General features: G+C 38.1%; 3 protein-coding genes across 14 annotated transcripts in view; 2 read left to right on the forward strand and 1 right to left on the reverse strand.

Annotated features, from left to right (window-relative positions):
* ZNF214 (zinc finger protein 214) overlaps positions 1-9,761 on the forward strand; it is a 21,748-nt gene extending 11,987 nt beyond the window's left edge. For all 5 annotated transcript variants that reach the window (XM_072794231.1, XM_072794232.1, XM_072794234.1 and 2 more), the window contains one exon: positions 1,217-9,761. In XM_072794231.1, coding sequence (XP_072650332.1) covers positions 1,217-2,913 — 1,697 coding nt within the window. In that variant the 3' untranslated portion in view covers positions 2,914-9,761. The remainder of the gene's footprint in view (positions 1-1,216) is intronic.
* Positions 5,111-24,661, reverse strand: part of ZNF215 (zinc finger protein 215) — a 113,850-nt gene continuing 94,299 nt past the window's right edge. For 7 of the 8 annotated variants that reach the window (XM_072794240.1, XM_072794238.1, XM_072794237.1 and 4 more), the window contains one exon: positions 5,111-16,267. In XM_072794240.1, coding sequence (XP_072650341.1) covers positions 15,351-16,267 — 917 coding nt within the window. In that variant the 3' untranslated portion in view covers positions 5,111-15,350. The remainder of the gene's footprint in view (positions 16,268-24,661) is intronic. The other variant, XM_072794244.1, reaches the window with a different exon arrangement.
* Positions 9,918-11,294, forward strand: LOC140614863 (uncharacterized). Its single transcript, XM_072794245.1, has 2 exons — positions 9,918-10,326; positions 10,658-11,294. The coding sequence occupies exons 1-2, from the start codon at positions 9,961-9,963 to the stop codon at positions 10,934-10,936; spliced, it is 645 nt and encodes a 214-aa protein (XP_072650346.1). The 5' UTR covers positions 9,918-9,960; the 3' UTR covers positions 10,937-11,294.

Consider the following 24,661-nt stretch of genomic DNA (forward strand, 5'->3'; position numbering starts at 1 on the left):
GAGCCACCCAGGTGCCCCTGTGATTTTTAGTCTTAATTATTTTCTGGATTATACTTAAAATACAAATCTCCATATATAATCAATTTTGTGTGGTCCTAAATTTGTTCTCTCTTCATATATTTGTACAAGTTAGCATTTGCTATATAACAAACTACCCCAAACTTAGTGACTTAAAGCAAACATTATTTTTCATGATTCTAATTGGTTAGATGGATCTTCTATCACGGAATGATCTGATTGGTGCTGGATGGTCTCAGATGAGGCTGGACAGTGACTTACATGTCTGGCAGTTGGTCATTATCAGTGGGGATAATGGGGATGTGTTGTTGACCATATATCCCTCTTCTTCTTTTTTTTTTTTTTTAACGATTTCATTTATTTATTCATGAAAGAGAGAGAGAGAGAGGTGCAGAGATATAGGCAGAGGGAGAAGCAGCCTTCATGCAGGAAGCCTGATGTGGGACTCAATCCCGAGACTCCAGGATCATGCCCTGGGCCGAAGGCAGGCACCAAACCACTGAGCCACCCAGGGATCCCCATATATCCCTCTTCAAGCAGCCTAGCCCAGGCTTTTTTTTACATGGTAGTGGTCATAGGATTTCAAAACTAGCAAGAGAGAGGGCAAGCCCCAACACAAGCACTTTCAAGTCTCTACTGGTATCACTTTTGCTGTTGTCCCAGTAAACAAAGTAAGCTGTATAGCCAAGCTAAAGTCAGCATGGAGGGGGTACCAAAGGTACAGAGTTAATGCAGCCATTTTTTCACACAATCTGTCATGCTCTGCTAGAACAGAAAAATAGAAACAGTATGTTATTTCTTATCATAATGCCCCAAATACAGTAATCTGATGCAGGACTCAATCCCGGGACTCCAGGATCACGCCTTGGGCTGAAAGCAGGTGCTAAACTGCTGAGCCACCCAGGGATCCCAAATATTAGTTTTTAAGGTGATTTCCACAAAGCAGTCGGCCTTACTTGTTTATTTATAACAATACTTGGTAAGTAGTAGATGGCTTAAGATATATCTATGGAATGACTAAGTGAATGAATGAACAAACACATGAATTTCAGACATACGAAGCAGCCTAAGTCATAATTCTTTCCCACTCTCACGCACACATATATTCCCATAAATCTGGAATTCACAGATTGAGATACTTGGAAATTTTTTAAAACCACTTTCACCTCACCAGTGGATTATCTGCTTATTCTTTTAGGAAACTGGAAAGAGAGCTACAAATTCCAAGAAGAAAAATTCAGATATTTAGAACATGAAAATCTTCCCTGGTGGCAAGGCTGGAGGAATGCCAGCACTCAGATATATGAGAATAGAAACTATGTGGAAACTGTCCAAGGAATAAATTCCAAAGACCTAAAGCAACAAGACCTTTCCCACCATCAAGAATGGTTAATACTCTCCACACAAGTACCAGGGTATGGGAACTATGAACTGACTTTTGAAGACAAAAGTGCCAGGAACTTAAAATATACAAAGCTTATACCTTGGCAGTCCTTAGAAACAAAACATAACCCTCAAGACTATGCTAGAGAAATCTACATGAATGAATCACATGGTTTTCAAGGAAGCAGATGCCATTTTGACATATCTAGGAAAAATCTCTCTGTGGAAAAAGAACAGAAGCTCATAGTTCAGCATTCTTATGTCCCAACAGTGGAAGCCCTTCCGGAGTACACTGGGGAGCTATGTCAACATGACCTACTGAAAAACTCTATGGAAGAGGAATACTGTAGATGTAATATATGTAAAGAAATTTATTATTGGAATTCACAGTGTGTTCTCCACAAAAGAAATCAACTTGGAGAAAAGTTCTATCAATGCTCTATCAGCACAGCATGTTTCTCTCCAAGATCAGATCTATCCAGACATCCAAGAATTCACATAGGAAAGAAGCTGTATGGATGTGATCAAGTTGATGATAACTTCACTCAGAGCTTAGGTGTTCGATTTCATCAGAGAGTCTGCCCAGGGGAGGTTTCTTATATATGCCACGTGTGTGGTAACAGCTTCAGTCAGATCTCTAGTCTTCACAATCATCAAAGAATCCATACAGAAGAGAAACTTTATAAATTTGAATGTCATAAGGACCTCAGTCGAAATTCTTTACTCCATATTCACCAGAGACTTCACATAGGAGAGAAGCCTTTTAAATGTGATCAGTGTGGTAAGAGTTTTAGTCGGAGTTCAGTACTTCATGTTCATCAGAGAGTCCACACAGGAGAGAAACCATATAAGTGTGATGAATGTGGTAAGGGCTTCAGTCAGAGTTCAAATCTTCGAATTCATCAGTTAGTCCACACAGGAGAGAAGTCCTATAAATGTGATGACTGTGGTAAGGGCTTTACCCAGCGCTCAAATCTCCAGATTCATCAGAGAGTACATACAGGAGAGAAGCCTTATAAATGTGATGACTGTGGGAAGGACTTTAGTCACAGCTCTGATCTTCGTATTCATCAGAGGGTCCATACTGGGGAGAAACCCTATACTTGTCATGAATGTGGGAAGGGCTTCAGCAAGAGTTCGAAGCTTCACACTCATCAAAGAGTCCATACTGGAGAGAAACCCTATAAATGTGAACAGTGTGGTAAGGGATTCAGTCAGCGTTCGCACCTTCTCATTCATCAGAGAGTTCACACAGGAGAAAAACCCTATAAATGTGAGGACTGTGGAAAGGGCTTTAGTCACAGCTCTAATCTTCACATTCATCAGAGGGTCCACACAGGAGAGAAGCCTTATCAATGCACTAAGTGTGGTAAGGGTTTCAGTCATAGCTCGGCTCTTCGAATTCATCAGAGAGTCCACACAGGAGAAAAACCTCATAAATGCCATGAGTATTATAAGGGATTTGATCACAGTTCACATATTCACAATAATCACCCACGAGAAACCTTATAATTACATTCATCTAGTTAACCACTTTAATCAAAGCTTAACCTTAAGCCCAATAAATGCTGCTGGGAAGAAAATTCTATAAATAACCCGAATAATCCCAAGCAACATTTATAGTTTCCCCTAACTCCCACTAAGAATCATTTACTTCAAGAAGAAATCCTTAGGATGCCTATATATTTAAAATGAAAGTGTATTTACTTTTTCTATTCTATTATACCTGTCCATTATAAAATATATGAAGGATTCAAGGAGAAAACTCTTCATCCTGTTTTATTCTAATCTTTTTTTGTGCATTTTCATGTACATTGAAATCATACTGTGTATTCAACCCTGTGTTTTCATTGACTTCAAAACATTTACTTACATTTTGTTTTGAACCGAAATTGGTTAGCTATCTATGAAACAGCATTCTGACTCCTTTGTAAAGTCTCCAGAAAGCCACAGGGACAAAACACACAAAACTTGAAACTCAAACTGGTAGATAACCTCTTGCTCAAATGTGGAAGAATTAACTATAGGGCCAGTACAATTCGATTGGTTAGGACACAGGAAAACACTGCATGACCCTTTATCTAAAGATAGGATGTCTTAAGAGATGTTATCTCTGTCAACCAGAAGAGTCAGGAAGCATTCTTTTGCAGGGGTCCTCACTTTTATGTTACAATGGTCAATTCTCACATCCCCCTCTCCAGGTTTCCACATTGATTCATAGGTTCAGATACCATGTAACAAGAAGTACAATATTTAATATCTGTGTGAAAGATGTCAGCAAAAGCTGATAGAAGTGAATCTTCAGGAAACTAAAGATAGTCCAACTGTTCAGAATTAAGAGATGTAAGCAGTAGACTGACTTATTCTCAGCAGAACAGAGTGGTAATGAGAAATAGCTGCTGGAAGCAGAAGTGAATGCAGGGCTATGTGCAAAACTGAATTAATAAGCTAAGGATGTTAGGAGAGAGAATGTGGCCATTGTAAAATGGAGCAGAGTCAGCAGGAATACACCAGTCCTAACTATTGGTAATATAAATATGCTTAGACATCATTACCCAAGAGAAACTAAATTAAGTGGACGTGTTCAGGGAAATAACAAGGAATTGCAGCACCAAAGAAAGAACACCACTGTGAAGAGGTAAAACCTGATAGCCCTGAAAATTAGCTATTTCAGTCTCCTGAAGGAATTTTCAAAAAATTGGTGTCCTAAGTGGCATGACAGAAAACCTGAAATCAGTAAAACTAGAGTAGAAATCTGTTAAGTACAGAAGAGCCTCTAAAATGAAAAGAGAAATAATGAAGGACTACAGGGAAATTTAAAATGGATCAAAGTAAAAGGCAGTAAGAGCAGAATTGGCACTGCAGGATATCAAACACTGCAGTGAATATACTTCAGAAGATCTTCAGTGCATACACAAAGGATAATGAGATGGAAACAATGAGACAAGACGGAGTGTAAAGAATGGAGATGCAATGTAGGTATTAAAGGTGTTTCTAAGGAAGATAAAAGAATGTAGAATAGAATCAGTGATCAAAGAAATTAAGACATTTTACCTGCGCTAAACGTACATATGGCTTACTAGATTTTAGGCAAAACCAAATAAAAATCATGCTTAGAAACAGGGAAAAAAGAACAATTGAAAGCATGCAGAAAGAAAAATTCTGGTCTCTACAAAGAGAGTGGAAAGAGAGAATAGATAAAGAACTCCAACAATAAATGTCAAAAGACAGCTGAATGACACCTTTAGAATTGTGAGATTAAAAAACCTATTATCACTTTTGGTATTTTTTAAAATTAAATTGTCATTGTTTAAATTATGCAAGCACCAAGTTAAATAAGAAAACAAAGTATCATACATGTTCCTTTCTTAAAGGGAGGTCAAGAATGTGGCCATTAAATGTGCCTAAAACTGGTAATGAACACTAAAATCACTTAAACAGAGTTAAGTCAGAATAATTGTTAATTTGTTTATAAAATGTCAAAAATTTTAAATAGCTGTGCAAGAAAATATTTAATATATGAATGCTGGGTATAAAAGCAGATTATATATAAATGCCTGAGTGGGAGACTAGGGTTGTCAGATAAAATACAGGACACCTCGTTCAGATTTCAGATATACAATGAATAATTTTTTAGTATAACTATATCCCAAATATTGCATGGGACTTGCACCAAGAAATTATTTGCTTATATGGTATTCAAATTTAATTAGGCAACCTGTGTTTTTATTTGGAAATCCAGCAACCGTATGGGGGTAAGAAGAGCAAAAGAAAATCTGCTACATTTCTGATCTTAAATAGCAGGGACTCTACATCTTCTTTAACAGTTAAAATTGAAGAAATAAAGATGTAAAATATATATACATATATATTTTTACAAGTTAGAAATTGCAACTAATAGAACTGAAGCAATATACTTTTCAAAACAGGGGAGAAAATAAAAACAGAAATATTTGGTCCCTATATTAGCCAAAGAGAGAAAAAAATTAAAGCAAAATGATACTGGTCAGTAACTATCCATTATTAATTGACTGATTGTTCAATATTGACTTATTGATTAATTTTATTGATCTAAAAGACTAGGCAAAGGTTTATTAGACAAACATAAGTGAGTACCTACAATACGTCTTTAAAAGTGAATTAAAATGAACTAATTAAACCCATAAGGTGAGTAAAAATAAACCAGTAGTTTCCTGAATTCTTGCTGTAATCAGAAAATATAATAGGTGGGAAAAAGTATACTTTGTAATAACACTAAAATTTCTTTCTAAAAAAGAATAAAGATGTAGAATGAAAATAATGAAAAAATCTGAGGAAAATAAAAAAGGACTTGCATAAAGAAGTCTTATAAATTTTTTAGAGGAAATGTTCCTACGTTAATCTATCGGTTTATTTGAAATTTCATCAAAACCCCAATGAGATTTGAAATTAAAAAAAATCTAAAATCTTATAAGAAAAACACACTGGAGAAGATCAAAGATAATTTATAAGATTAATGAGATTGCCCTAAAATAAGATGATATAATTGAAGCTAAAATGGAGAACTTCATTATACATATGAAAAAAATGTTAAGAATGCTCAGTCAGCAAGTCACTTAGAAACAGACCATAATATGGATTACATATGTATATATGAATTTAGTATATATGCATATATACTTTACATATTATATAGATCCATGAGTAGGAGAAGGATTATTCAGTAAATGGTGCTAAGAAAATGATTTACCTCTGGTGAAAAATAATATTAGACTTTCATCTCATGACCCACATCATATATATATTGATCTAATACAGACTGATTAAAGCACTGATTAAAGTTTTCAGGCAGAATTTCATTAACCTCCATGTTGTTTCATGAAGCCTGGTGCATTAGAAATACACTACAAATTTAACCCCATTTTTATCTGATATTCAAGATTAGCATAAGATTTCTTTTTTAAAAAGGGTTGTGCTGCTTTAACATAAATGTTTAAAATTCACCAAAGTTGGTTTTTATATGGTTGAAAACACACATATGCATTTTTTGAGAATTAGATAAAATGGAAGAACTCAGAAAAAATACCTAAGAATTTGGGACACATAAGGTTTTTTAAACTGTAGGTAAAAACATGGAAATCAGACAATAGGAAAAATATTTGCCATGGCTAGGACAGGTAAGAACTTTTATAAATTAAAATGGAAGACTGGATATCTACTAAAAATTGGCAAAAAACATCAGTAGATTAAAGCAATGAAATCCCACTTTCATTAACAATTATAATAGCTATTTTCAGTGAGTAGAGAGTGATCGATGCTTACACACTACTTACAATGAGGGTAAATTGATAGATTTTGGACTTATGATTTGGCTAATCATAAGCCTCAAAAGTCTTGATATTCTTTCCTACAGTGATTTCATGTCTAGACATATATCTTTTGGAAATAGATTACACATTTTAGAGCATTTCTATTTCCAAAAAACAGATGCCTGCTAAAGTTATCTAATTGAAAAAAGAGCTATATAACATTCATGTTTTAGAACTTGCACTAGAAAGCCATTAGATGAAGCCACTCTTCCAAAAACTTCTCTTTCACTAGTCTCTATTCTCTCTACCTGTTGACCTCCTTACTTACTCTGCAGGTCCTTACTTTGCAGGTCTGTAATTGCCACCATATCCATGAATATATGTTTTTTAATTCTATTGCCTGCCACTAACTTGTAACTTCCTTCTGGGTCTCTGTTCAGATTTCTGAGTGGGGGAAGATGATTGGCTCAATTTTCATTACTGCCTCTACATAAGCCTTTAAAGCCAGGCTAAACCATAGGCTCCTGGGAAGCCTTTGGATTGGCTAGCTTTGTATCAGATGTTCACTCTGGTCCCTTCAGACATGCCCAGGAATAGGATAAGGCATATAACACGGCCCTTTTAGGCTGATGTTCCAAAAGGTTTCCCCAGAAAGTGGCAGGTTTAAGCATTCTGAATTACATTAGACCCACAAAGATAAATATTCAAGATATTTATTGAGGTTATTCCTTATGCTGTGCTCCCCTCCCCCAAATAGGGGAAAGGTCAAATAAATTATGATGCACCTGTATGTGTACTATTATGCAGTCATTTAAAATTATATTTTCTAAGACTATTGTAATGATAATGTACCTACAGTGTTAAGTACAAGATAAAGAACTGTATATGGGGTAAGATTCTATTTATATATTTATATAGATAGTCTCATGGGGAAAAATTGGATATATATATATATATAAATACATACACACAAAAATGTTATTAGTGGATCTATTTGATAGAATGGATTGTGGCTATCTTTATGTTATTCATACTTTTCTGTATTTTTTATATTTTTATTAGTGCTTTATTTTCATAAAAAATAAAATCACATTTTTACATACAACTTATTTAAAATGTTAATGGTTAATATTCCATTGTGTTACTGTACCATAATGCTTATCTCTATATCAGGGATTTGGACTTTTCATTTTTATATCATGTATTTAACTGCCATAAATGTCATGTATGAAGTTTTCGATTATTCTTGTCAACTTTTATAATTTTCTATGTTCAATTACTGAAATACAGGTCACAGAGTGTAATTTGTACAAAGAATTAAATAATAGTGGGACGCCTGGGTGGCTCAGTGGTTGAGCGTCTGCCTTTGGCTCAGGGCATGATCCCAGAGTCCCAGGATTGAGTACTGCATCAGGTTTCCTGCAAGGAGCCTGCTTCAGCCTGTGTCTCTGCCTCTCTCTCTCCTTCTGTGTCTCTCACGAATAAATAAAATCTTAAAAAAAAGAAAGAAATTAAATAATGAAATTAAATGATGTAGACAGCCAGCTACAAGTACCTTGACACTGTTGGTGTAGAAAGTGTCAGTGAAAGGAGAGGTTAAAGGATGGCCAGATCATGAAGGACTTCCTGTGTTTAACTAAAAAAATTCTGTTGGTCGTGAAGAAACATGAAGAGTGTGATACTGACATTTTGAAAAAAAAGATGGCTTTAACAACAGTGTTAAATGGGATGGGATATATTGATAGAGTGAGGGAAGAGAATGAGGAAGAATGGAGGTCCAAGACCATTTAGCACACCACTAGGTGGTATCAATGAGTTTTGACAGTAGGAGGTAGTTTCTTTTTTTGTTTCCTTGAGTGCTCACCAGTATAAATTTGGAAAACACTCACTAAAAAAATAAGGTGAGAGATAGTATGAAAAGCCATTGGAGGGTTTTAAGGAACATGATTTAACTTTAAATTTTAACAAGGTCACTCTGAAGGCTGTGAGAATTGACCCAAGGTAGGGGCTAGAGGCAAAGCCAGGATTCCACTTGGAAGGTACTGCAGTAATGCCTTTAAGAGAAGTGAGAGAAATTTTGGATGGAGTCTCAGTATGATGATTATCAGAGGGCAGTTTTAAAATTGGGCTTTGGATAGCATATTAGTGGTGGCCAAAAAGGTGGCCAAAATAGTTTAGAAATAGGAGGAATTGCTTGTAAAAACTTGTAGTTGAGCACAATGGTGTTTTAGGAAGAGTGAAATTATCTAATGATTTCATTTTGGAGTTTGAGCTATTCCTAGTTTTTTTTTTTTTCCAATCTGGATAATATAAAGCTCAAATTGTGCCATAAGACTAAATCATGCCCAACCTTGGGTAGGAGTTAGGGGGTGATTCTAATCTCAGTCCGAATAAACTGAAATTTTATTCAGTTATAAACTGGGGCCAGGAGTTGTGGAGGAAGGCAGAAAAAGGGAGTTGGGTGTTTCTTTTTTTTAAAAAAAGATTTTTATTCATGAGAGACACACAGGGTGGGGGAAGAGAAAGAGTAAGAGTGAGAGAGAGAGAGAGAGGGGCAGAGGGTGAAGCCAAGCTTCCTGCAGGGAGTCTGATGCAGGACTCGATCGATCGAGGACTCCAGGGATCATCTGAGCTGAAGGCAGACACTCAAGCACTGAGCCACCCAGGTGCCCTGGAGTTGGGTGTTTCAAGCAGACTGAGCAAAATACGGAGTCTCAGGAGTAAGTAAGTATAGCCTGGAGATTAAGAGCTAGGCTGCCTGAGCTCACATCAGTTACTATGAAAATAAGGCATATTTCTACCTAATGCCAAAGGTTACAATCATTGGGCCAATGTGAACTAGGAGGAATGCAGACTGTCATCAGGCCAACCGTCAGAGTCAGGCAGAGGTGCCAGAAATGCCCACCAAACCCCTACTAAATATTGTACTAGGCTTACGCAGGCTTGGGAGATCCACTATCTTCTGCTTTTGTTCATCTTCACAGATTCTAGAATTTATAATACCGCTATGAGTCATGTGTACAGCTGTCTTTCACTAAACATTAAAATTGCCAAATGAATTCGAATTTTAACTTTTTTTTTTTTCTTTTTTGGAAAAAGTTCTCCTGGTGAACAGTGAAAAGGCACAATGGCTGAAAGATCGGAAGGACTGTCTGCGTGTTACCCAGGGTCTTTTACTGATTGCACGGCACTGGGATCATCATTTGACTTCTTCTAAGCATCGTAAACTGTAAATTAATAGAGGTTGGATTAACAAGTCTTAAGTCCCCTCATGAGCTCTAGAATAGCGCATCACACTAAGAAAGTGCCCATCTTCACGGCACACTCATTCCGCAAAATCTTAACGGTTCAACGTCCTGTTAGTTTCGCAATCCAGGGGCGGTCCTGGCGAGCGGCACGCTGGAGCCCGGAGCGATCACGGCCCCGAAGGCTCGAGAGGACCGCGACCACCGCAAGCCGAGCCGCCGAGCCGCCCAGCCGGAAACCGCGAGGAACCGGCTTTCACGGCCCTGGGGCCTGGGGGTCGCGGTACACCTCCAGTAGCACGTGCAAGAGAAGACAAGCCCAAAAGTCAGAGCGGTTACCGGGTTCTCCTGGGAACGCTTGTCAAGTCCAGGACCGCGAGGCGGCCGCGCAGGTACAGGCGGACCAACCCCGCGCCGGCTGACCCCCACCGCGCTTGCGCACAGGGACGGACGCGGCCGCAGGCCACCACGCAGGCTCCGCGCCGCCCCACTTCCGGCCCCCTGCCCCGCCCAGGCCCCACGTGGGCGGCGCCTTCCGGCCGGGATAGACCCCCGAGCCGCAGCGGTGCGAGAGGCCCGCGGCGGTGGGGTCGAGCCGGGCGGGGGAGCCGGGCGGGGAGCCGGGCTGGGCTGCGGAGCCTTCCGGCCTGCCCTGCCCTCTGACACCGGAGGCGCTCCCAGGCAAGCAGAGATTTAGGCGGGACTTCTTGTTTTTGTTGACAGGCTGAAGCCACGTACTGTAGACGCCCTGACTGCAGACCTCGCAGGGCTCCTTTGGAGCTTCCTGCAGCTCTTGGGACTGCCGACCGTGAGCTCAGACCACCGGGGCCGAGCCAGGCGGACTCCATTCTGGAAATGATGGGAGGGATTTGGGATCCGTCTAACCCCTCAAGGCGGTGGGCCTCGAGAAGTGACCTCGCGAAACTGCAAAAGGGACCGTCCTTGCGCTCTTCTCCCGCACGTCCCTCTTACACATTTTCATTCATAAGCCAAACCCACTGAGCTGTTACCGTCTTGCCTCAGAAGATGTAAAGGAAGATTCTGTCACCTTATTTCCCGCACTCGCTAGACCGGCACATAGTTACGGTCTATGACAGTTAAGGAGCTTCCTTTTAGTGACCTAGCGTGGCCATTACAACATCACAATGAAGTAATGGAAGCAAGAGACAACAACATGGATACCAAGTAGTACTTGGAGAACATGGAGAGCGCAGAACTGGTATTCGCGAATCACTGACTTCAAAGCTCACGTGTATGGAGATAGCAAATAGAGCCCAATCAGGGCCACGCATCATAATTCCATCTTAATTGAGTGGGAACAATTATTTTTTATATTCAAATACACAAACTTGAAAAAGTACTGTCGTTATAGTGGGATCATTCGTATTCATTTAAAGATGTCTTTGTAAGGGTGCCTGGGTTGCTTAGTCCACTAAGTTGGACTCCTGGTTTTGGCTCAGGTCACGATTTCAGGGTCAGGACATAGAGGCTCACCTCTATGTACGTTTGTAGGTTTCCACAATCCCCATGAAATCAGCTTGGCATTCTCTCTCTCCTTCCCCCCTACTCACTCTCGCAATAAATAGTATATTTTTTAAAAATGTCTTTGGTTACATAGTTTTAACGAGATGTAAAAAATAAGTGGTAGGTCTATTTCCTTCTTACTCACTATTATTTGTTGCCTGTCAGTATGATACTTTTTACAGAATACTTGTCCCCCCCCAAGCCATACTAAATACAGGATACAGTCCAATAAATAATTGTAATAAGATTCCTATAGGTGCTATACACATGTAAGTATGTGGAATTTAGCACATAGATAGTCTTGGGTTGTCAGAGGTGGCTTTCTAGGGGAAGAAATCTCTTCAGCTGAGCTTGAAGGAATGAAAATTAGATGAAGAGAAGGAAGAGGTCTCCAAGAACAGGAAATATATGGAAAACCACACTGCTAAGCATACACAGTGGATGGGAAACTGGAAGCTGTTGCATGGCTGATAGATGGAGTCCAAAGGGTGTAGGGCAAGAGAACATTAGAACATGAAAGGCAAATGAGTCATTTCAGAGTTTAGATTTCACCTTTTTAGGTCAACTTTTGTTGACAGGGAGTCTTTGAAAGGTTTAAGCATTTGTGTACAATAATCAAAACTTGTATTTCAAAAAAGATCCTCTGCCTGCATTTTACAAAATTTAAGGCAGAGACACTAGTTGCAGTAAGGTAGGAGAGAGGACAATAACCAGAAATATAAATATAGTATCAGGAGGGATATATGCAGATAGATACAAGGAAGAGTCTAAAAGATCTGGTGAGTATATTAACTAAGGTACAGGGCAACCTGTGATACAAAAGAAAAACAAAACACAGCAAAACCAGGAGCTTATATGTGACAAGTTTATTTCTACCAGTATGGAGGTAGGTGGGTGGTCCAGGATCCCATTCCCAATACTGGCTTCCATTTGTAGTTCACTACAGTTACTACAGTTTTCATGGTTTCCCAGCCAGCAGGGAGAGGAAAAGGTGTCAGGAGAGTAGGATAATGCCTAGCTTCTTGAAGACCTGGAAGTGACACACATCACTTCTGTTCACATCCCATTGGCCAGTACTAACAGAGGGAAATTTAGAGTTGGGTGGCTAAAATTCTATTGACAGTGAAAATGGGATGAATAACGATAATGGATAACAACTAGCAGAGTGCCTTAGTAATTCGTGGGATACGGCATACAGGCACAGAGAGAAGGGGCAGGTTTTTGAGATTAGACAACTGGACCATTCCCTGCACTGAGGCTGAACAGCTCATGAGCCATCCATATGGAGATGTCTTATAGGTCTGGAGCTTGGGGAAGATATTTTAGCTTGAGGTCATCCATGCAGAGATAGTAACTGAAGTTACTTCAGTAACTGAAGACTAGAACAGTGAGGAGCAACATCACATGGAGAGATAGATCTCTGACTCAGGAGGAACTGCTGTCAAAGATTTAAGAGGAAAATCAGGATACTGTACTATCCTGTATACAATACAGTATACTGTACTGTAGTATATAAAAAGCAAGGGAAAAAGATACCTCAAGAAAAAGGGAGCCACTGATAGAGTCAAACACCACAGGGAGATAAAGGTGAAGGAAGATAAAGGCTAAAAAGTATGTTAGGTTCCAAAAAAGAAGCAGTTGGTTACTTTGTCGAGCACTCTTTCATTAGAGTGATGAGGATTATGACCAGATTGCAGGTTGTTGAGGAGTGGGCAGTGAGCCAGTATGGACAACACTTTCTGGAAGTGTGGCTGGCATGGAGATGAAAGAGAAGTATAATTACTATGGGTAGTGGAGCAGAGAGGTTTTTGTTTTGCCTTTGTTCCTTTCCTAGTTTTTCAAGGTAGATGTGACCTTTTAAATGCTGATGAGAAGATGCCAAGTATAGAAGGTGAATTTAAAGATATAAAAGGGGGGTAAGATCCCTGGGTGGCTCAGTGGTTTGGCGTCTGCCTTTGGCCCAGGGCGCGATCCTGGAGTCTCAGGATCGAGTCCCGCGTCAGGCTCCTGGCATGGAGCCTGCTTCTCCCTTGGCCTGTGTCTCTGCCTCTCTCTCTCTTTAGGTCTATCGTGAATGAATGAATGAATGAATGAATGAATAAATAAATCTTAAAAAATAAAGATATAAAAGGAGAGGTGATTGATGGGAGTGGGGATTTTTTTGCATATTAAAAATAATTTATTCCTTTTTTTCCTTTTAATTTAAATTCAATTTGCCAACATATAGTATAAGGGAGTGATTTCTCTAAGAAAGTGAAAAGGGAAAGATTCAGAGCACCATGGTATGAAAGGATAGTTCTTCCATTGTTACAGAGGAGAAATGCACTCTGAAGATTTGATGGCAGGATGTGGAGATAGTTTTGGTCTGGCAGTATACAACTTCTCTGATGGAAACAAGCTGATCTTCTGAGGGATGGGTGTGGTGATTTATGAAGGTGAGGAGAGTAAGAAGTCATAATTCTGCATAATTCATTTAAAAATTGTGTCTAAATAGTGTTTGGGAAATAGAGAAGACTGCTGTCTGGGGAAGGAGAAGGATTTCTGGTAAGCATCAATGCCCAGTAAAGAGCTGGATGACTAGCTCAGATCATACAGCAGGTACATGATGCCAGAAACATGTTCACTGTAAAAGCTGAAAGAAGAGTCCTATATTTGTCTTCTGTAGGCTCTCGGGGTAGAGGGGAACTGGACAGCCACATGACAAAAAAAAAAAAAAAAGACAAAAGTAGATGACTCTTATACCATATACAAAAATTAAATAAAGGGACGCCTGGGTGGCTCAGCAGCTGAGCATCTGCCTTCGGCTCAGGCTGTGGTCCCGGGGTTCTGGGATCGAGTCCCACATCGGGCTCCCTGCATGGAGCCTGCTTCTCCCTCTGCCTGTGTCTCTGCCTCTCTCTGTGTCTCTCATGAATAAATAAAATCTTTTTTAAAAATTAAATAAAAAATGGATTAAAGACCTGAAACCATAAAACAAATGAATACAGAATAATTTTCTACATTAACTCATAAGTGTTCACACTCCAGTATACCTTTTTGGTTTTTGAATAAGATATGAGCTTTAACAAAAAGCCCCAATCATCATTCATTGGAAATGTCTCCTATAGAAGTATTTTGGGGCAGATTAAAGATAAGCTTGTCTCAGGATCCCTTTGTCTCAGGATCCCAAAGGGATCCTGAAGTAACTTACAGAAGGAAAAGGAAGTTCTAGAGCATCGAGTATTAAGACATTTTATTGACCTCTTAATATTTGGTATAAATGATAAACCTTGAAGCTATGGCTCTCTCTCCAGCCTAGATCCCAAAGAGTACTTTTAAAAATGCAGATATGAAGACTACCTATAGATTTGTTAACCCACCTCCCACTGCAGTTGATAACGCTCCTCCAATTCTAGTCCCCACTCAGCACCAGGACAGTGAAGGATACTATCAGGGATGGAGTAATTTGCCATGGCTGTCATCTCTATTAATTCAGAGAGTTCAGTCCTTAGAAGTATAGTCTTTCTGTATTCTTCTGGGCTCCTGGTTTCTTATGACCTTCTTATAAGGACTGAAAGTTTGAGTTTTATTAAAATATCCAACTCCAAGGGTTTTGCTTGGCTCCTCACTAATACCTACTTCAATAAATCATGTGAATATAGGATGCCATAGCTCCCATTTATGAACCAGGAATGATGGCAACAGATAACAGAATAATGATAGGCAGACTTGTATGGTGATACATTTAACTCCAAACCCTTCTGGCTTCATTTGAGAGCCTGGAAACCACCTCAGATTCCTATCCAATAACAGATTTCTCTCCAATATTAATTCCGTCATATCAATTAAAGAATAATCCCTGACAAATGTTTTCTTGCATTTACTCTATTCACTAGATTCCTTCCAGTTAAATTCATTGATGTAAGTAAGTAATCCTTTGTTGCTTCCTGTTAGAGGACTTCTCTTGAGTATGAATTTTTTGGTGTTTTTTAAGGTTTGAATTCCTGTTGAAGGTTTTCTCACATTCCTGACATTTGAATGGTTTCTCTCCTGTATGAATCATTTGATGTCGAATAAGGGATGAGCTTCGGCTGAAGGATTTTCCACAGCTAATACATTCATAGGGATTATCTCCAGACTGAAGTCTTGAATTTTTATTACTGTCTTCACTCTCACTGACAGCTTTTCTACAGGTATTGCCTTCACAGACCTTTGCTTCAGTATGAATTTTTTGATGCTTAGTAAGGTTTGTACGTCTGTTGAACAATCTCCCACATTCACTGCATTTATAAGGTTTCTCTCCTGTGTGAATGATCTGATGTCGAATGAGAGATGAACTCCGGCTGAAGGCTCTTCCACATTGATAGCATTCATAGGAATGCACTAAGGTATGACCTTCTGGGTACTGAACACCTATACCCAGGCTCAAGGCATTCCCACATTCATCATATTTTGAATATTGCTTACCTGAGTCTATATTAAACTTGAAGTTAGTTTTAAACTTATCACATTTTGAGGACCCCTTTCTTATAGGAATTCCTTGTTGTATACCCAAAATTGAATTAACTGACTTAACATCTAAGCTTTTCTTATTCTCTCTACTTTCAAAGTTTCCCACCTCAGAGCAGACTGTCTTATGAACAAAAGCTTCTGACAAATTTATGTCCCAGTGTTCTTGTTTCCTATATAGCCAATCATCGCTCACCCAAGCATCTAAAGAAGGGGATCCACTTTTGGTCAGTCTTGTCATAATCACGCCAGGAGATGAAACTTTTCCAGAAATTTTCTGCATTGGAACTGAATCTTGGTTTTCTGAAATTACCCCTCTGTCTAAAAAGAAATTAAAAATTCCATGAAATAGAAGAAAGGCAAGTGTTTAATTAGGAAAGGAATGCTAAACCACACAAGGGAATATGCATATTTTATAGGTCTTAAATACAGAATGGAAATGTGAGGTGAAATTAGAAAAGGGGAATTATAGAAAAAATAAAAGGGAAACAGTATTAAAAAGGAGGTCAGGAGGGATCCCTGGGTGGCGCAGCGGTTTGGCGCCTGCCTTTGGCCCAGGGCGTGATCCTGGACACCCAGGATCGAATCCCACATTGGGCTCCCGGTGCATGGAGCCTGCTTCTCCCTCTGCCTATGTCTCTGTCTCTGTCTCTCTCTCTCTCTCTGTGACTATCATAAATAAATAAAAAAATATTAAATATTTAAATATTAAATATTTAAATATAAAAATATTTTTAAAAAAGGAGGTCAGGAGATCATAAAATATGAGGACAGCTATTTAGGAATATTAGAGAGAATACATAGGGCTTGGTAAAATACCAGCATATGAACTGGGATGGGGTCACCTATTACAGTTCAAATTATTACTGGTTCATAAATAGTCTGTGTGGGCTATACCTACCTAACTTTATTTTTTACTTTTTTAAAAAATTTATTTAATTTATTTATTCATGAGAGACACAGAGAGAGAGAGAGGCAGAGACACAGGCAGAGGGAGAAGCAGGCTTCCTACAAGAAGCATGATATGGGACTCGCTCCTGGATCCTGGGATCACACCCTGAGCCAAAGCCAGATGCTCAACCACTGAGCCACCTCGGCTTCCCATCAAAATCCCTTTCTCATTTAGCTTCTGTATAAATATGTCCAATATACTGTATTTTTTAGCAATTTTTTAATAATTAAATTTCACTGACTTCCCTTTATCCTTCTGCATATAACTTCAGCTTTATCTAATGCTTTTACTTCCACATTTTATTGCTAGCCAAAACACATCTTCAGCTTTCTAGTCTCACTTATATTATCCACTTTTTTTTTAAAATCTGTCTCCAAGACAATGCCACTTGGCTATCCTACTACTGTCTTCCAACTCAATAAACGAGCCTGAGAATTTCATCTTTCATGTGGAAAGAACCTCCCTCAATGTCCTTACTTGTTTGGTGAGTCATTGTTCTTCTAATATTTATACTAGAGTCTGCAAAGATTTCTTGCATACTCATTGCTCTTTATTTCTTGTATCTAATCTGCCCTGAGGTACTATTATTTTATGAAATGACTTTTACCTCAAGCAGCCCACTGATACATCCAATTTTGTCGAATACCTATTAATTCACCCTGATTTAGCCTAATTTCTAGCAGAAATTGTCTGTATAATACACCAGAAACTGGAGGATTAAAACAATCTCCTAGGGCAGAGTCTAGGAATATAATGAGAGTACGGACTATAGTTTCCCTGTTTCTGCCTCTTTTTTTTTTTTTTTAAAGATTTTATTTACTTATTCATAGACACAGAGAGAGAGGCAGAGACACAGACAGAGGGAGAAGCAGGCTCCCTGCAGGGAGCCCAATGCGGGACCTGATCCCGGGTCTCCAGGATCACACCCCAGGCTGCAAGCCGCGCCAAACCGCTGTGCCACCAGGGCTGCCCTGTTTCTGCCTCTTAAGTGTATACTGGGTATGTGGGCAGATAATCTATATTTTAATTCATAGATCTTCAGTGAGAGAGAAACCTCTTCTAAACCTGTACCTAATTCAGGTGGTGAGATCCTGGACTTCAAGCTTGATCCATAATGTGATGAGGTCTCTTAGGAGAGAGTAAGTGTATTTAACAAGGGAGAGGAAAAAAATTATTTGTGGCCAGAAACAGACCAAGTAGATCAAAATAGTTGCACATTCATAAAAACCCACAGTTAACATTGCACTCTAAGGGGGAAAAACAGAGCTCTTCCTCTAAGATCAAGACAAGGATGTCCACTCTCACCACTTTCATTCAACATAGTACTGAAAGTCCTAGCCACAGCAATCAGAGAAGAATAAGAAATTAGAGGCATTCATATTGGTAAATATGAAGTAAAACTCTATTTGCAGATGACATGATGCTATATATAAAAAACCATAAAAGACTCAAACAAAAAACTACCAGAACTAATAATTTAGTACAGCTGCAGGATACAAAATTATTATTACAGAAATCTGTTGCATTTCTATACCTTAAAATGAAGTAGCAGAAAGAGAAATTAAGAAAATAAACCAAATGGGAGGAGTGGGGAAGGGAGGAGAGGGAAAGGAATGGAGGAAGGAAGCAAACAGTCCTGTTTACAATTGCACCAAAAAACTAAATATATAGGGGAAGTGAGTGGAGGGATGGAGTAACTGGGTGATGGGCATTAAGAAGGGCACTTGAAGTATGCAACTGATGAATCACTAAATTCTTCTGCTGAAACTAATAATACAGTATATGTTAATTAAACTGAATTTAAATAAAAATAGAAAAGAATAAAAAATACAGGAATAAATTTAATCAAGAGTCAAACACCTATACTCTGAAAGCATAAAACGATACTGAAAAATGACTTGAAGATAATAACACTAAGAAATGGAAGGATATCCCATGTTCATGGATTGGGAGAGCCAGTATGTTAAAATGTCCATACTACCCAAAGCAATTTACAGATTTAATGCAACCCCTATAAAAATACCAACAGCAATTTTCACAGAACTAGAGCAAAGAATAGTAAAATTTGTACAGAACCACAAAAAACCCCAAATAGCCAACGAATCTTGAAAAAGAAGAACAAACCTGAAGGTATCAAGACATACTAAGCAAAACTGTAGTAATTAAAACAATGGTACTGGCATAAAAAAATAGACATATAGACTAACAGAACAAAATACAGAGCCAGAAATAAACCCACAGCTTTATGATAATTGATCTAAGACAAAGGAGGCAAGAATACACAATGGGAAAAAGATGGTCTCTTCAACAAATGGTGATGGGAAAACTGGACAGCTACATGAAAAAGAATTAAACTGGACCCCTTTCTCACTATATACAAAATTTAACTAAAAATGAATTAAAGACAAAAATGTGAGACCTGAAACCAAAGAATTCCTAAAAGAAAACATAGGCAGTAGTTTCTCTGTCATTGGTCATAGCACCATTTTTCCAGATATGTGTCCTTTGCCAAGGAAAACAAAAGCAAAAATAAACTATTGAGACTACACCAAAGTAAAAAATATTTTGTACAGTGAAGGAAACTATCAACAAAATTAAGGACTGATGGGAGAAGATATTTTGATTTTTGATTTTTAAAAATTTTTTAAAGATTTTATCTATTTGAGAGAGAGAGTGAGAGCATGAGCAAAGGTGAAGGGTAGAGGGAGAAGTTGACTATGCAGTGAGCAGGGAAGCCCAAGATGGGAGTTGATCCCAGGATCATGACCTGAGCTGAAGGCAGACACTTAACCAACTGAGCTAGCCAGATGCCCTGAGAAGGTATTTTCAAATCACAAATCCAATAAAGGGTTAGAATCCAAAGTATATAAAGAACTTATACAACTCAACATGAAAAAAAACCCAACAACAATCCAATTCTAAAATGCACAGGGGACCTGAATATTTTTCCAAAGCAGACATTAGATGGCTAACAGACACATGAAAAGATGTTCAGCATCACACAACATCAGAGAAATGTAAATCAAAACCACAATGAGATATCACCTCACACTGGTCAGAATGGCTAAAATCAGAAACACAAAAAATAAGTGTTGGCAAGGATGTGGAGAAAAAGGAACCCTTGTGCACTGTTACAGGAATGCCAGCTGGTATAGCCACTATAGAAAACAGCATGGGGTTTCCTCAAAAAATTAAAAATAGAAATCCTATATGATCTAGTAATTCCTCTACTGGATATTTAGCCAAAGAAAAGGAAGACACTAATTCAAAAAAATATATATACCCTTATGCTTATGCAGAATTATTTATAATAGCCAAAATATAGAGGCAACCAAAATGTTTATCTATAGAGGACTGAATAAAGACAATGTGGTGTGTGTGTGTGTGTGTATACACACATATACACACACGTATATATGCATACATATACCCACACACGTGTATACATATGTCTATATATACACAGATGTATACATATATATACACCCATACATACACATATGATGGAATACACTACTTACTAAGTCATAAAAAATAATGAAATCTCACCATTTGCAACAACATGAATGGATCTAAAGGGGATCATGGTAAGTAAAATAAGCCAAAGACAAATACCTTAAGATTTCACTCGTAAGAGGAATTTAAGAAAAAAAAAAAACAAAAACAAAGGAAAAAAGACAAACAAAAAACCAGAGTCTTAAATACAATGAACAAACTGGCACTTGTCAGAGGGGAGGTGAGGGCATTGGGTGAAATGGGTGAAGAGGCTTAACAGTACACTTAGGATGATGAACACTGAATAATGTATAGAATTGTTGAATTATCATATTGTACACCTGAAACTAATATAACACCACATATTAATTATACTAGAGTAATAAAAAGAAATAGATACACTCTCTCATAGAGAAGTGGAATTTATTTTTCTTTCTCTTGAAAATGGGCTACTCCTGTAACTGCTTAGCCAAAGAATGTAGAAGTGATACCATGTCACTTCCAGGCCTGGCCTTTAGGAGACTAACGATTTCCAATTCCCAGGATATTCCCAGAACCTGTTGACATGCTATGAGAAACCCGTGCCTCAAGAAAAGACCACATGGAAGTGCCATGGTCCACAGGGCAAAAGTTCCCACTAACATCAATGTCAACTGCTAGCCATGTGATAAGTCATCTTGACCATTCCATCCCAGCAGAACACTGTATTCTCAGCCACATCATATGAATCCTGAGAACTCCTAAGTCAATTCACAAAATTGTGATAGTTAATAAAATGGTGGCTGTTTAAAGTCAGTAAGTTTTGAGGCAATTTGTTAGAAATAATCGGTAACTGAAACTGACACTGTTCCAGCAGTATTTACTGATTGGAAAATACCTAAATGTGTTCTCTAAGTAAATCTCTGATATTCTCATATTTCTACAACTCATTTTTCATATAACTCCTTTAGTCCTTTTAAAATCACTTTCATATTATTTTGTTATTTTCAAATCAGTACTAACATATAGGAAAGCTACCAATATTTTTATTTTATATCTGGCCATCTTAACAAAGCTCTTAACAGTTTTGACAACAAGTTTCTTGAATTTTCTAAGTAGAAAAGCTTTCATTTACAAATAATAGCCTTTTTTCCTTTTTTCTACTAACTTTCTCATTTTTTCATTTATGTCTTTCAGGTCAACATTAAACAATTATAGCAACAAACACTCTTTTCTATTGATTTTAGTGGAAACACCACAGTTTATCTTTACACCCATGATTTGTTCCCCTTTTGCCCTAAACAGATTCTGAATCATTGTCTTATTCCTACCAATCCCAAACTGATAAACTATGCTTTATCTACAAGACTTCGTCCCTAACTCTAATTTGAAACAAAAATGAACACTTTAAACCTTAGCTATCATCCCAATCTTGGGTGTCTGCTCATAACTCCCCTGGAGACTAGCCTACGCTAGGCCAAACCATCTCTGCCTTTCTTTGGCCTATCTGAAAGTTTCCCCTAAGTTTTTTTTTTTTTTTTTTTTTTAAGATTTTATTTATTTATTCATGAGAGACACAGAGAGAGAGAGACAGAGACACAGGCAGAGAGAGAAGCAGGCTTCATGCTGGCAGCCTGACGTGGGACTCGATCCCGGGTCTCCAGGACCACACCCTAGGCCAAAGGCGGCACTAAACCACTGAGCCACCTGGGCTGCCCTCCCCTAAGTTTTCAAATCATTCCAGTGGCTTATCTGTGTTTAGTAGATTAAAATCCACAGGATTCTTTTTCACAGGTTTTGACTAATTAAGCTGTCCAAAATTTGACTTTATATTTCTGTCCAAATTTACCTTAAACTGTTTATAATAAACTTGGATCATTAGCACTTAAATCTAGATTTGCCTCTGATCATCTGACGAGCCTTGAAAGTATATATATGTGCACATGTGTGTATATGCATGTACATTCCATGTAGCTACACTGGGCTTCTCACAAACAGAGTGATGTCAAGCTAGTTGAAGTAGTGGCTACTAACTTCTAAGACAAAGAAGTGGCAGGTTCAAGTCTACATGCTAGACCTGGAAATGGCAGTGTCACTTCTGCCGCATTTTATTGATTAAACACAGTCTAGTGCTAGCTGAGATTCAAAGGGAGGGGAAACATAGTCTGCATGTTTTTTTTTTTTTTTTTCTAACTGAAGTATAGTTAACACACAATGTTACATTAGTTTCAGATGTACCAAGTCTACATCTTGATGGAGAGAGAGATAAAGATTCTGTAGCCACCTTTAATCCACTGTAATCCATTAACCCTTTCAGAAAATAAATTACATTTACCAAGGTAAATTCTGGATTGACTGACAAGTATATTTAAATGATGAAATAGATGGAATCAGAAAGAAATTAGGAAATAGGTTTCTAGTTTGGGGATGGAAAAATTCTTATGCCTAAAAATAACAGATATAAAGCACTGGGTATAAGATAGACATAATGATAACATAAATTTAAAAAATATGTACAGCAGACACCATAAATAAAATAAACTTCAGTGATATTTCATTTGCCATAACTGTGATCAATAGTGGGAATTTACATAAGATCTTACTTAAAAATTTCTAAGGTCTTAATAGATAAAGGACCTAAAATCATTTACTAATGACAAATGACCAAAACAAATAATTTTTACCTTTCTCATAATCCAATATTTATCTAACCATTTTTTTCCTTGGTTCCTATAAATGTGCAAAAACTTGAGAAATAAAGGTAGGGCAAAAAGACACATGGTCCTTACCTTCAAGGAACATAAAGCCTAATGTGGAAGACAAAGACCTATACAGATACGAGTAAAATATAACTGTGATACGTGCTAAAAAGAAAATTATGATCCTATGGAAGTATGTAACAGAAGAAACTATTCAAGACAGGTTTTCCTGAGGAAATGTTAAACTGAGATCTGAAGGAAGATGAAGAGTCAACTAGGCAAAGAATGAGAACGAGCACTTTATGTAAGGAAGCCGCATGTACAGAGGCCCTGAGTTGGAGGGCCAGCCGCACTCAAGGGTCATCTGGAATGTGTATCCTATGGAACTCTTTTCTCTGCAGTCTTTCTTCACCTATCAGAGTGCTTAGGACACAACAGATGCTAATATTTATATGGTGCTGACTACAAGAGCAGTGTGGTTTGGGTGTAAAGAGTGAGGGGAGGATGCAGTGTAAGGCAAGGTTGGAGAAGTAGGTAGGGACTAGGTAGGGAAAAGCAAAACTGCAGTCTACATAATGATTTAAGCAAGTACAGGACAGAATTCAATCTCTTTGATTGCAATGTGGGTCAAACACTGGAGCTGGGGAAAAAGCCAAGAGACATGGCAAGATCATGCAGTATGATGAATTAAAAGATTGTGGGGATAGTGTAGAGGAGAGATGATGACGGTACATGGACTACAGAGAGAAGTGCAGACATTCAGGGGATATTGAGAAAGATAAAATAATACCAAGTATTAGAGAGATGAAGAAGTGTCAAGGATAATACACTACACTCTGTAACTGGATGGACAGCAGTGCCATTCACTCAGGGAACAATGAAGGAGGACTGAAAAGGAAAAAGTTATAACTTTGGTTTTATAGAACTGGTCATCTTTCAGACATCCAAGAGAAATGTCACATATCTCTAAATTTTTCAATTCTGAGAAGAAGCCTAGACTGGGGACACAAACTTGTAAACTCACCTACACTTGTGTGTAGTAAATGAAGTTGCAGTTGTGGATATGATAACTTAGAGAAGAAAATACAGAGTAATAAAAGAAGACAAAATGAGACCAAATGATAAGAAACTCTGAAATTAGAGCTAGAGAGAGCAAGTCTCCAACAGACAGAGAGAAGGGTCAGAAAGAGAGGAGGAAAATTGGAAGTTTTACAGGAACCTACAAGTGTTTTAAAAGTGAGGAGCAGGTAATAGAGGCACTTGCTGTGGAGAAGTCAGTGGGACAAGGAATGAAAAAATATCCACTGGAGTTAGCTACAAGAAAGTCATCTATGATCTTAGTAAGGATTGTTTCAGATGGAGATCTGGAATAAGTTAAACTGGAATGGGGTGAGGGATAAATGCTGAGGAAATGAGACAAGTATAATATATTTTGAGAAGTTTGGCAATAAAGAGGTGGAAGAGAGAGTAATAGGTTGAGAGAAAAAAAATTTAAATCCTTAATGACCTGAAAATGTTAAAAAGCTAATGGGAGGATGAGGCAGAAATGGTAAAATCTTAAGTGAAAAAAGGCAGGGGGAAAAAAGGCAT

Source organism: Canis lupus, chromosome 23 (genome assembly GCF_048164855.1).
Source record: "Canis lupus baileyi chromosome 23, mCanLup2.hap1, whole genome shotgun sequence".
NCBI lineage: Eukaryota > Metazoa > Chordata > Mammalia > Carnivora > Canidae > Canis > Canis lupus.

What these genes read in the sequence shown, in the direction of transcription:
- LOC140614863 (XM_072794245.1), top strand. Translation starts at nt 9,961, where the DNA reads ATGAGCTCTAGAATAGCGCATCACACTAAGAAAGTGCCCATCTTCACG. An exon ending in ACCGCGAGGCGGCCGCGCAG is followed by an intron (nt 10,327 to 10,657) that starts GTACAGGCGGAC and finishes TTTTGTTGACAG; the next exon opens with GCTGAAGCCACGTACTGTAG.